At 38.8% G+C, this 13,721-nt stretch overlaps 1 protein-coding gene across 1 annotated transcript in view; it reads right to left on the reverse strand.

Annotated features, from left to right (window-relative positions):
• CDH26 (cadherin 26) overlaps window positions 1-13,721 on the reverse strand; it is a 51,458-nt gene that overhangs the window by 24,406 nt on the left and 13,331 nt on the right. The window contains exons 5-9 of the mRNA XM_087445051.1: window positions 7,208-7,355; window positions 5,438-5,604; window positions 5,112-5,240; window positions 3,225-3,410; window positions 1,699-1,967 (exon numbers count right to left, since the gene is read on the reverse strand). Of these exons, the coding sequence (XP_087301177.1) occupies window positions 1,699-1,967; window positions 3,225-3,410; window positions 5,112-5,240; window positions 5,438-5,604; window positions 7,208-7,355 (899 nt within the window). The remainder of the gene's footprint in view (window positions 1-1,698; window positions 1,968-3,224; window positions 3,411-5,111; window positions 5,241-5,437; window positions 5,605-7,207; window positions 7,356-13,721) is intronic.

Consider the following 13,721-nt stretch of genomic DNA (forward strand, 5'->3'; position numbering starts at 1 on the left):
GATTTTTTGCTGAACACTGGAAATTTGGATCCAATAATGTGGCAACTCAGGAAATCAGATTCTCTCCCTTCCCCAAGGTTTGCTGTTTTTTCTTATTGTTTTTGTTGTTGTTTTTTTGATTGTTGTAGGCTTTCTCAGTGCCAAGGATCAAACTGAGGTGAAAACTTAATATTTTCTCAGATCTTTTCTATTCCTTTCCCTGGGCATGCATGATCACTTTGTAATTTTCCCCACTTATGCAGTCATTTTTGAATGTCCTAGTCTTTAATGGCTGGCTCCTGAAAGGGGAAAGAGTGAAAAATAAAGAGGGGGGGGGAATGATCCTTTAAATTCCCTGGAAGTCACTTCAACCGGAGGGTGAGGGGCTTGCAACAATGGAGGGGAGGTGCAACAACAAGGGCTGCCACCTCTTTGCACCTCTGTGATCGGAAGCAGCAATTAGAGTACAGATCCCAGACATTTGGAGGACAGGGTCCCTTTTGCCCACCCTGGCTCCCACAAACTCTCTGCAAACTACTCCAGGAACACATGCACAGCTGCCTACTACATGGCTGGAGGTGGGGGATGGGTAGCTGCTAGTGTGCTAGCAGTGTGCTAAGAGCTGAAATTGACTAAAATTAACTGCAGTTTACCTTCTGAGTCTTCCCTGGAAGTTGCAACCCTTCAACAGACTCCAGAGTTCCAAGGTAGGTACATCAGAGTCTGCTAGAGCAATTGTTGTCTGGGTGGGGAGACCAACTCCTGGTGCTTCCCATGCTGCCAGCTTCCTGGGAATTATGGCAACTTTATTTTTAAAAACAAAACTCTAAACAACTCAAGTATTTTGTTTTTAAAACTAGAGTTGTCATAATCAATCTTCCTGGGGAATATGGCAACTTTGTTTTTTAAAACACTAAGCAACCCAAGTGTCCATTGACAGATAAATGAATAAACAAAATGGGGTATATACTTACAGTGAAACATTATTCAGCTTTAAAAAGGAAGGAAATTCTGACATTCTACAGCATAGATGAAACTTAAGGACATTATGCTTAATTAAATAAGCCAGTCACAAAAAATACAAATACTGTATGATTCCACTTATATGAAATACCTAGAGTAGTCAAATTCATAGAGACAGAAAGTAGAATGGTGGTTGCCAGGGGCTGGGGGTGGAGGAAATAAGGGATTGTTGTTTAATGGGTACAGAGTTTCAGTTTTACAAGATGAAAAGAGTTCTGGAGAAGAATGGTGGTGATGATTGCACAACAATGTGAATGTGCTTAATGCCACTGTACTGTGCACTTAAAAATGACAAACTTTATGTAGGTATATTTTACCACAATTTAACAAACAACACTTCTGTTGCCCAGAAGCCAGAGGGTTGCCAGTTTACAACCTTTGGTAAAGAGGGAGGTAGAAACACATAACAAATTATTTTCATACAAGAAAAAGACAATAAAAGAGATGTATGCTAAGTGCAGAAGGAAATGAGCAGGTAAATTCCACCTGGTGGGATCAGAGACCACTACAGAAGGAAGAAGGCATTGAACCTGGGCCAGTGGGTATTCTCCTGGTGGCTTCTGGTATTTTCATAACTGAGATCTGAGAAAAACTCAGCCTCATGAGCACATCAAAGGAGCTACTTTTCCAACAGGAATCCTCTTGAGTATGTGGCTAATTCTGCTTAAACAACCCTTCCCCTTCCTCTCTTCTCACCTTATCTGGCTGGCAGTTCTGTCTGGATCCACAGCATTAAATATTCCCAACTGAATTCCAGGCCTGGCGCCATCAACTTCACTGACGATGAAGCTCCTGGGGTGAAAGGCCGGCGGATCGTTGGCATCCGTCACCAGCACACTCACGGTGGCGCTTGCCGCTGCCTTCCTTGGCTTCTGAAGCTTGCCCCCCTCGCAGGAGAAGAGCAGCTCTTCATTTTCCACGGCAACGACAAGGCTTTGCGCTGGGTGGGTTTCATAATCCAAAGGCTGCGAGCCCCAGAGAGAGGATTTCATTAGCACCTGCTGCTCCTCTGGCCGGAGGAAGCTCAGCAGGAATCATCACTGCACACCCAGAGCTTGTGGCTTTTGCACTTCATTTATTATTTACATTGTCTTTGATAATGATCAAAAGACAGTCGTCAGCCCATTTTCAAATCATTTGTGGAGTTTTTTTTTCTCCCCCTCTCCCGGTTGAAAAGAGCCACCATCCATCAGAGGGTAATGAAAAATGCAACAAAAACCATAACCTAGTGAAACATTAATGTGACAATCCTGCTGCAAAAAATCAGGGGAGTTCAGGGAAATATAGATATTAATGATCAGAGGTACTCAGGGTACAAAGCGGTCAGTGACTTAAAAGAATTGCAAAGCTAGGAATATTTGGAAAATTCCACCCCAGGCATGTAGTGTAGAGTATCTACAGAGCCTTGCTATCCACAGCACGGTCACAACCCATTGGCATCACCTGGGAGCTTGTTACACTGACAGGCAGAAACTCGGGCCGTGCCCCAGACCTACTAACTCAGGTCTGCCTTTGAACCTGATCCCCAGGTTGAGTCACCTGCACTGCACCAGAGGCTCTGGCCATTCTAGAGGCTAGCTGAGAGCAATTAATACTAAAGACACTGGGGTCAGACTGCCCCAGTCGGAGCCCCTACTCCAGCTGTGTAACTTCGTGAAAATGACTCTCTGGGCTTTGGTTTCCTTATCAGTAAAATGAGAAAATAATACTTTCCCGTAGGGCAAACTCTCCATTAGGCACAGCAGGCAAAGTGCCAGGGGCCCACAATACTTTTACCGGCCCGTGCAAATGTTCTAATTTCTTTTAAACGCAGAAGGAAAAAAATGAACTCTTAGGGTTAGAGAAAATGTTTTAAATATTTTTATCATATCAGAACAAAAGAAACATTTTGTAGCCTATGTAAATCTATTAAACTTTGTCTATAACAAAAAAAAAAACTAGATGTTGAAGTAAAGTCGTATCAAAAATAATTTTTAATATTGATATTATTTTGGTGGAAGGAGCTACAAAGCAAAAGGGCCAAGGGCCCATGGCAGAAGTCGTGACACAGCCCTGCCTTCCTCACTGGGTGCCCTGGGGACTCATGACATACTGCATGCAATGTGCTCAGCACACAGTCAGCATTCACCGAGGCCAGCTCCTGTTTCGTTATTAGGAATCCTACAGAAAGGGGCCTTAACATCTGTGACCACCTGGCTGGTATGCATTCATTACGGCTGTACCTTGATGACATTTAAAATCCCTTCATTGGTCTCAGGGTCAGTCAAAATGTCAAAATGTCCCTCTTCATTGCCATTCGATATGTTGAACTTTGCTCTCCAAGCTGACGTAAGCGGCGTATCATCATCTCGGACCAGGAGACGCAGCAAGCTCTGGCCGACTTGGCCTTCAGAAATCTGAATCTCATACTGGGAGAGGCAATCATCATTTCCATGTCATAGAGATAAAGAAACACAATTAAAAAAGAAAGCGAAAAAGAGAGAAAATTTCAGGCCATAGCACAACGACCTGGATCTTTCTCTTGTTATTGAACTGGACCTCAAGGGATTTGAAAGTCTGCCTGATACAGCAGAACAAGCATCAATAACAAATACCTCATCCCTTTTCCCTGTGACCTCGTGTCTACAGCTGAATGACTTTAAAAGTACTCTTCAATCCAACCCAATGCACTATTTTTCTAAGAATCTTAAAAATAATGATACACATCCCAGTTTATGCTGCCTAAAAAACCTAGCTCTTCTCCTAAAGTAGAACTCTTATAGTTATTTAGATTTAGGCGATCATTTTTCTAACACATATAGATCTTTAAAATGGCTTCTCATTCAATACTTTTGGTGACAAGATAATTTCTCTCGACAAGCACATCAAAATAACAGCGTATATTTTTTCCAGCCTACTTTTGAGAGCACAGCTTTTCACCAAGCCAGAGAAGGATTTTGGAACAAGGCTCAAACATAATAAATAGTATTTTTCAGTTATTCTATATTATTTGGTGAAGTACTTTCATTGAAAACATTTCAGCTTTGGTTTATACAATTAAAAATTTTCTTTTAAATGACACTTTTGAAAAATAAGTGTTTGTAGCATTTATTTATTCAACAAAGACTGCTATGTACCAGGTTCCGTTTTAGGTGCTGTGAACGAGACAGGCAAATTCCCACCCCCAGGGAGCTGATGACTGAGTGTGTGTATGTTGAGGGGGTGAGTTGGGGATTTAGCTAGGTTGTCAGGAAAGGCCTCATTGAGAGAGGTCAGGAGAAAGACAGAAATACAATGGATATTTTTCTTTAAAAAATTCATGTGGAATACTAAAAAATAAAACATTGGAGGCAGATCCTGAGTGGCTTTTATCTTCTCTGTTAGCAGTCTAGCATATCTTAAGTGGTACGGTATTTCCAAACTGGCCTCACACGGTGGATTTCAACACTTTCTTCAAGTCTGGGGGTCTTGCAGAGTGTGAAATCCTATGTGGACCCCCGATATATAAATCAGGTAAGCCGAGGAGGCAAGGCCAGAGCCCACCTGCTCATCTTCCTATGCTAGAGCCCTGAAGGTTGTGTGAAAAGCTCAGGTCTAGACTCTTCACCCAGGGGCGATTCTGCCCCTCAGGGGACGTTTGGCAATGTCCGGAGGCATTTTTGGTGTCACTACTGGGGAATACTAGTGAGTAGAGGTCAGAGCTGCACTAAACATCCTATAATACACTGGGCAGCCTCCTCCAACAAAGAATTTTCCAACCCAAATGTCAATAGTGTAGAAGCTGAGAAACCCTGATGCAGAGTGAGCGTGGATTCCCCATCTTCCCTAGGCCTCGGTGTCCTCATCTATAAAACAGAAATCACGTGGTAGTTCCAACAATTAAAAATGAAATAATGCATGTAAAGGTTCTTAGCACAGTTTCTGGCATAAAGTAGTAAAAAATATGAGCTCATGTGACTATTCTCAAATGATTATATATCAATATGGTCAACTTCTTGATTCTAGTTTAAGTTATTTTGCAGAATTACATGTATGTAGGGTCATATGGCGGTTCCCTCAGCAAATGTGAGCCTAGGACTTGGGGGCCATTCATGTCGGGACTGGAATTCGAGGCAGCCCAGGTGCCTTACGTTCTCCTGAGCAAATGTGGGCATGTGGTTGTTGCCATCTTGCACGTTGACATGCACCGTGGCCGTGGATGACAACGGTGGTTCTCCGCAATCCCTCGCTCCAATCAGTAGTGTAAACCGAGGAGCAGTCTATGTGGGGAAAGAAAGGGAAGTTAAGCCCTTCAAATACAGGACAGCGAAATAGTAATAAAGAAATATTCCATTTTACCAATTTCAATAGCAAGTCTAGCCATAGAAGGTTTCTCATTGCAAACGTAAATCCTAAGTCTGAGGCTCAGAGATAGAGAACACATTTCATTTTTTTGAAATAATAAAATCCACATAACCTCATAATCTAAGCATCCTGAGAGTCGTATTTCTCCACTAATACGGTCAATCCGGAAGCCACTTTCTTTCAGTATCGGCATTTGAGAAACAAGGAAATAAAGGACTTGAGAATTTGGAGTATTTTCTTGATCCAAATCAACTGTTAACATCTGAAAAATAGGTTGACCTGGAAAGAATTTTTTTCAATTGTTATTATTGGCCTCAGGCAGCCTATCAAACCAGTAGGAGGATGTTTCTTTGCTAAAGGACATTGGGGCGTACATCAGAATGCATTAAACATTTAAATATAAAATGGAACCTTAGCTATACTCAACAAAATAAAGAGGAATATTTAAATAGTCATAAGGTCAAGAGGAACTTTCTAACCATGACTGCAAATGCAGAAGACTTAAAGAACAAAATTGATAGATCAGATAGATTTTTAAATGTGTGGCAAAAACTACAGACAAAATCAAAGAGGAAAAGACAAACCAGGAAAACATATTTGAAATGTAAACGGCAGACACAGACATTCTTAATATAGAATGAGGAGGTTAAAATCAAGGAGAGAAATGGCAAACACGAACAGAAACGGACAAAGAAAGGAAGAAGCAACTGGTAAAAGGAATAGAAATGACCAACAAACCTATAAAAATGTTTAAGCAGTTAATAATCAAAGATGAACAATACACTGGGCCCTCTCACATGTTGCTGGTAGACGAATAAACTGGAATACTTAAATCATGTGTGCAGTTTGAACTAGCAATTCTATTTCTCTGGATTTAGCTAAGTAAATAGTGCTTGAATGGGACACAGATTTAGCTCAAATATATTCACTGAAGCATATTTTGTGAAAATAACAAAATGTGGCAACAAAACATTAATGTCCAACAAAAGGAGATTAGTTAAATACCTTAAAGCAGATCCATAAAATAAAATATTATGCAATAGGGTGCTGTAGGAGAATACTGTTAGGTTACAAACAGTAAAGTTCCGTTTTTTTAAAAATAAATTTCCTAAACATACACTTATAAAAAAACACGCCCATCTATGTGTAAATATTTCGTATATACACATACACATTTTGTACTCTGAAAAAGATGGAAAAAGTATGTAGATACACAAATATGCATTTGTAATTATATATAAAAATCTGTGAATACATACACATATGTAAATATAATATATGGTGTGTGTATACACACATATAAAATGCAAAGAAAATATTGAAAGAATATAAACTAAAACATTGATGGTACTTATCTCTAATTGGTAGTATTGAAGATGCTTTCTATTTCAGTCTTTTCATTTCTTGGAATTTTTCCAAATTATCCAAATACTATTTTACAAAATGAATAATGTTTTTTTGTTGTTAAATAGATGCGCATTCTAATAAGAGTGGTTTGGATGTAAAGACTCACAGAATCCGTAACTCAGGAACTTTAGATGCTGTCTTGTTGTCATATTACAGCTGAGAAATTCGCAGAGAGATTCAGGAACTCACCACCCAGCTCTGCCTTTTTCCATCATTGCATTTGGCTTTGTTTTAGATTGGTATTTACATATCAGCTCTTCCAACAGACACAATTTCCACATCATTTTATTGCCAATAGGAGGTGAGGCTTGCAGACCTCAAAGCATTTCGCTCTAAGCCAGGGCCTGTGATCTTTGCGATGTGAACCATGAAATGTCTCCCTGCAGACAACTAGGAGCAAGGGCTCCATCAGTATGGAAGCAGGAAAGCTTTGTGGTACAGAGGGGAAAGGAAACCTGCAGCCCGGCACACACACCTGCAGCGTGGTCCTCTCTCACACTGACGTCAAATTCCTCCTCAGGGAACTGGGGTGCATGGTCATTCACATCACTGATCCTAACGTTGAAAATCAAGGATTTGTCCACAATTTTTCCTGTTAGGCGATTCATCACATCAAAATAAACCTAGGAAGCAGAGAACTATATTAATGTTGCAGAATCATTTACTTGACGACAGATAACCGTTAATGTAATGTAGTGTTTCAGTGTGTCTCCTCCACTAGACTGATAGTTCCTGAGGGCAGGGGTCATATCGCTCTCATTCTCTGTGTGACCCCAGGGATTGAGCACAGTGCTGGCATAGACTAGGTGCTCAATAAACACTTGTAGAACAGAGCAATGCACTGACTTGAATCTCCATTTCTCCACCCGGGTAAACATAAGCCAGTTGCTTACGAGCCTCAGTTTTTTATCTTATTAGTGTTGTAACGAGAAATAAACACACTAATAAATATTGCTGAAACATCACAGACAGCAGAAACTTACAAGTTCTTGGGAAAGTAAATATTTAAAGTAACTAGCACAGCTACAGATACAAGGCGGGTTCTTAAATGGTCACTGCTGTTATTTCTGTCCTTGAATAAGGAAGGTCAATTCATCTCAAACATGCCTGGGAGAAGTCCTTCCTTTCAAAACATCTCAAACCAATAATTTAAGCTTCTATCTTTAGTTTCTTAAGAAAGTTAAAAAAAAAAAAAAAAAAAGAACAAATTAAACTCAGAAGAAAATAATAAAGATAAAAGCATATATCAATAAAATTGAAAATAGCAAAATAGTAAAGTCAATGAAACCACGAGTTGGTTTGCCTTTCCATATAAATTTTAGGATCAGCTTGTGATATCTATAAAAATTTCTGTTAGACTTTTTATTAGGTTTGCACTGAATTTATAGATAAATTTGAGAAGAATTTCCATCTTAATATTTAATCTTTCAATCCATAAACATTTTTCATTTGATTAGGTCTTCTTTGATTGCTTTCACCAGTGTTTTATAGTTTTGAGCAAACAGATCCCACACATATTTTAGATTTATACCTAAGCACTTTGTTTGGTGATACTGTAAATGGCATTGTTTTTAAAATCTTGATTTCGGATTATTCATAGCTGATATACAGAAACACAACTGATTTTTACGTATTAATTTTATTTCCTGTGACCTTTCAAATGTTAAAAATAGGCAAAGGATTTGAACAGACACTTCTTCAAAGAAGATATACAGATGGCAAATAATTCATCATTTGTCATTAGGGAAATCCAAATAAAAACCCCAATGAGATAGTTTTACACATCAATTAGAATGGCTAACATGAAAAACCTGACAAAGATGCGGAGCAATTGGAATTCTTATATGTTGCTAGTGAGAATGCAAAATAGTTCAGTCACTCTGAAAAATAGTTTAGGAGTTTCTGATAAAGTTAAACATAGACTTATCATATGATCCAACAAATGCACTCCTAGGTATTTACCTAAAAGAGAGGAAAACTTATGTTCACATAAAAACCCATATGCTTACATAGCTTTGTTTGTCACCAAAAACTGGGAAGACCTCACATGTCCTTCAACTGATGAGTTGATAAATTGTGGTACATCCATAAAATGGAATACTACTCAGCAATAAAAAGGATCAAACTATCAATGCACACAACAACATAGATGAATCTCATATGCATTACGCTAAGTGAAAAAATCCAGACTTAAAAAGTGACATTCTGTGTGCTTCCATTTATATGGCACGGTAAACAAGGTAAAAATGTGGGGATGGAGTACAGTTTACTGGTTATCAAAGGTTAAGGGTTAGAGGAGGGTTTGATTATAAAGGAGAAGCATAAGGAAATATTGGGAGTAACGGAACTGTCCTGTATTTTGATTGTGGTGGTGGTTATACAATGCTGCGCTTGTCAAAACTGGACGCCAAAAGGCATAGATTTTACTTTATGCAAATTTAAAAAATAAAATACTCACAACATGTGGAAGGAGTAAATGCCATTAAGGGTTGCAAAGTCATAGCATTGTCCAAGAAATTATAAAAATACTTTATATTAAATCTGATAAGTGAAGAATGAATGTTGCAATTTCTAGAGTAATCATTAAATGAACAGTAAAAGAATGTATAAGTGACTAATAGAGGAGGAAAAAAATGAATAATAAAAAATAATTAATTTAAAAAAATAAGAAAAGAGAGGGAAAAGAGCCTAGAACAGTTGAACAAAGAGAAAATAAACAATAAGAGGATAAATTTAACACAAATATATCAGTTTTTTTTTTAATTTAATTTTATTTATTTATTTTCTTCCCCAAAGCCCCAGTAGATAGTTGTATGTCATAGCTGCACATCCTTCTAGTTGCTGTATGTGGGATGCGGCCTCAGCGTGGCCAGGGAAGCGGTGCGTCGTTGCGCACCCGGGATCTGAACCCGGGCCGCCAGTAGCGGACCGTGCGCGCACTTAACTGCTAAGCCATGGGGCCGGCCCTATCAGTTTTTATATTAAACATAAAATACCAAATATACCAATTAAAAAACAAAATTAGACAAGACACAACTATATGCTGCTTACAAGAGATAAGGTCGAAAAGTTGAAGGTAAAAGTATATATATAATGCTTTCTGTATGTATGAGATCCTTTTGGTTAGTCTTTGACGATAGATAGATGATAGATGATAGACAGATAGATAGATTGATTGATTTTCAAAGACTCACCAAAAGAAGCTTATCTAGTTGTCTAGCTACAAATATCAAAATATCAAACTTTAAGGCTAGAAGTCTTACTAGAGATAAATGGGGATGTTTCAAAATCATAAAAAGGGCCGGCCCCATGGCTTAGTGGTTAAGTGCATGTGCTCCGCTACTGGCGGCCCAGGTTCGGATCCCGGGCGCGCACCATTGCACCGCTTCTCCGGCCATGCTGAGGCCACATCCCACATACAGCAACTAGAAGGATGTGCAGCTATGACATACAACTATCTACTGGGGCTTTGGGGGAAAAAAAAGGAGGAAGATTGGCAATAGATGTTAGCTCAGAGCTGGTCTTCCTCAGCAAAAAGAGGAGGATTAGCACGGATGTTAGCTCAGGGCTGATCTTCGTCACAAAAAAAAAAAAAAAAAGAAAATCATAAAAGGCACAATCTATGAGGAAGATGTGATATAGCAATTCTAAATTTGCATGCACCTGATAATATAGCCTCAACATATATAAAGCTAAAAGGGAACTAAAATGAGAAGTAGAGATTTTAACATACCTCTTTCCGAAACTGATAGAACAAGCAGATAAACAAAAACAGATAATCAGTAAGAATATCAAAGATTTAAACACAATCAACAGATTTGATGTGATTGTTGCCATAAATAAAAGTGTACTGAACCCTGCAGTGTACACATTCTTTTCAAGAGCATATTGACCATTTACCAAATTGATCATATGCTAGGATACAAAGCAAGTCTTGACAAATTTCAAAAAATCACAACCACATAGAGTATATTAAGCTAGAAATCATTAAGAAAGAGATAACTTAAAACCCCAAGTTAAGTTTGGAAGTTCAGCAAAACACTTCTAAATAACTTATGGTCGAAAAGAAATCACAATGGAAATCAGGAAACATTCCAAACCAAATGGTAATGAAAACACAGTATATCAAAATACGCTTTGTTCCCATCATTCAAACATCAAATCTAGATATGACGAGCACATTTTGATTCTATGAGGCCTAAGAAGTAAATAAAAGCTTGTGAGATGATAATTTATAGATACCCAATCATTGTTGTATTTGTCAATAAGGGATTTTTGAGATTTGCCAAAGCTATGACTCCTAAACCTCAAGTTCCTTGTAGAAAGTATGTTACTAAAAATCTTTTGTCCTGAGAGATATTTCACATATGCAAAATGCTTGGTAATATAAATAAATGTATGATTCCTTTATTTTGTACATCAGAGGCTTGGGCATGAGGAAATAACCAGAAGTCTTTTTAAGTTTGACAGTGTGGTAGTGTAAAAGTTTCTGTTTTGGTAGCTTGCAGGGAGATTTCTGAGTCTCACAAAACTCACCTCATAGTGAATTCGATTCAAGAAATATTTATGGAATGAAAAAGCAGAAAGGAAATGAGCCATGCAATTGCTGTTGACAAAGGAACAATTGTAGTGAAGGCTCTGTTGACAGAGGAATCACGATCACACAAGGCGTTGTTTATGTCCCTTGGTTGTGATCAGAAAGTCACAGAGACCATAACAGAAAGCAGAGAGATAGTGGGCCACATTCATTCTACTTCAGCCAAAACATGACTCTAAGAGATTCAGGAAATGCGTTATCACCCATACTTATACAAAAGAGCCATTATATGTGAAAACAAACAAACAAAAGGCTGTCGGAATCACAACAAAAGCCTTGATTCTGTTTTATGCAAATAGCAATACCTCGTAGCACTAAGGACTAGTGATTGTTTGCAGAGAAAGAAAAGCGTTCTCTGGAGCTGCTGGAGATGTATCAAAACTGATGCATCTTGAGAGAGCAAGCCTTTCTCACATGATCTCTGCTGCAAAGATGCTTCCATCATTCTGCTCTGAGCAGGTGCTAAAATTGGCGTGCGTGCATGCAATGAACGCTGAGATGCCAGTGGGAAACCCAGGGTCATTTTGTCTCCTTGAAAGCCAATTATACCCCCTCATTACCATATATTTTGGTGTGAGGCCATATTTTTTGCAAATGATTATGGGAAGCTACAAGGGCATACAAAAATATTAGAAATAAAAATATATTAGCAAAGGCAACAATCTTAAGTCTACTTCTGAGAATATTCAGAGGCATCTTCTTCAAGTGGATCACTTCATTTCCATCTGTGCGGATGTTTCCATAAGATCACATCAGCACCAGCAACCAGCTCTTTAAGACCAAGATTTTAAGAGGAGAGGCACCACTGTCTCAGTCATTTACCTTAGAGGAGAAGAAATAGCTAAGTCACTCAGTGACCACATCAGAGGGAGCCGAAAATGGCCCTGCTCCTTGGAAAGCGAGCATCTATCTAGGGTCACAAATGCTCATGTCATGTCAGCAGGGGCAACTCAGATGCTGTCTGTGCAGAGAAATTACTGTTCTTGCACTAGATCAAAATGTTTAAGTTAAATACTTAATTTTCATAAAATTGTAATAAATTTTAAACCTTTATATGTTGGCCATATATAGTAAAAATGCCTGGAAGGACATAGATGTAAGGTGGTCACCTCTGTGGAATCAGACCAGAGGGGAAAGTTGGGGGTGAGGGCAAGGTTTTTAATGCCTGTTTCATAGAACTTTGTATTATTTAAATTTTCGTAAGATGCTTTTATTAATTTTACACCTAAAAAGTGAGATAAGCAACAGAAACTCTCATTCATTGCTGGTGGGAATGCACAATGGTGCAGCCTCTTTGGAAGACAGTTTGGCTGTTTCTTACAAAACTAAACATACTTTTAGCACATGATCCAGCAATAGCACTCTTTAGTATTTACCCAAAGGAGATGAAAACTTATGTCCACACAAAAACCTGCATGTGAATTTTTAAAGGAGCTTATTCATAATTGCCAAAACTTGCAGGCAACCAAGATATCCGTCAGTAGGTGGATGGGTAAACAAATTGTGGTACATCCAGACAACAGTGTATTATACAGCGATAAAAAGACATGCAGGAAACTTCAGTGCGTAATGCTAAGAGAAAGCAGCCAATCTGAACATGCTACATATGTAGGATTCCAATCATATGACATTCTGGAAAAGGCAAAACTATGGAGATAGTAAAAGGATCAGCGGTTGCCATGGGCTCAGGGGGAAGGAAGGTATGGATAGGCAGAGCACAGGGGAATTTTAGGACAGTGAAACTATTCTGTACGACAATACAAGTGTGGGCACATGTCTCTACGACAAGCGTGGACACATGTCTCTATACATCTGTCAAAACCCACAGAATGCACAATACCGAGAGTGAACTCGACAGTAAATTATGGGCTTAGTTAATAATATTGTAGCATATTGGCTCATCGATTGTAACAAATGGACTACACTAATGCAAGATGTTAATAATAGGAGAAACTGTGGGGGTAAGTGGGAAACTGTGGGGGTATATAGGAACTCTGTACTTTCCTAAACCTAAAACGATGCTGAAAAATAGTCTATTAATTTTTTTAAAAGTCCCTACTTGTAAAATAAAAAGTGAGCAACTATATACATATTTTTAAAAGTAAGTCTAATCTGACTTGCTATTGAATCTCTCATTGCTTAGGATAAATAATGATTTTATTTGTTGAAGGCTGAGATTGTGGGGAAAGAGTCCGCAGCCAGGCAGAAGTTCAGAGTTACAGAAAAAGAGGAGAAGGGGATGAATGTTGCATCAAAGCACTCTCAAGGCAGACGACCCTTTACACTGGGAACGTTGGTTTCTCGGGGGTCAACAGGTTGCCAGGTACAGAGTCCTGCTCAGGTATGCTGAGTAAGCACGAGGTTTATTCCAGGAGCAGAAGCTTCACTGAGG

This window comes from Ceratotherium simum, chromosome 21, assembly GCF_057802395.1.
Source record: "Ceratotherium simum simum isolate JZ-2026a chromosome 21, ASM5780239v1, whole genome shotgun sequence".
Classification (NCBI taxonomy): Eukaryota; Metazoa; Chordata; class Mammalia; order Perissodactyla; family Rhinocerotidae; genus Ceratotherium; species Ceratotherium simum.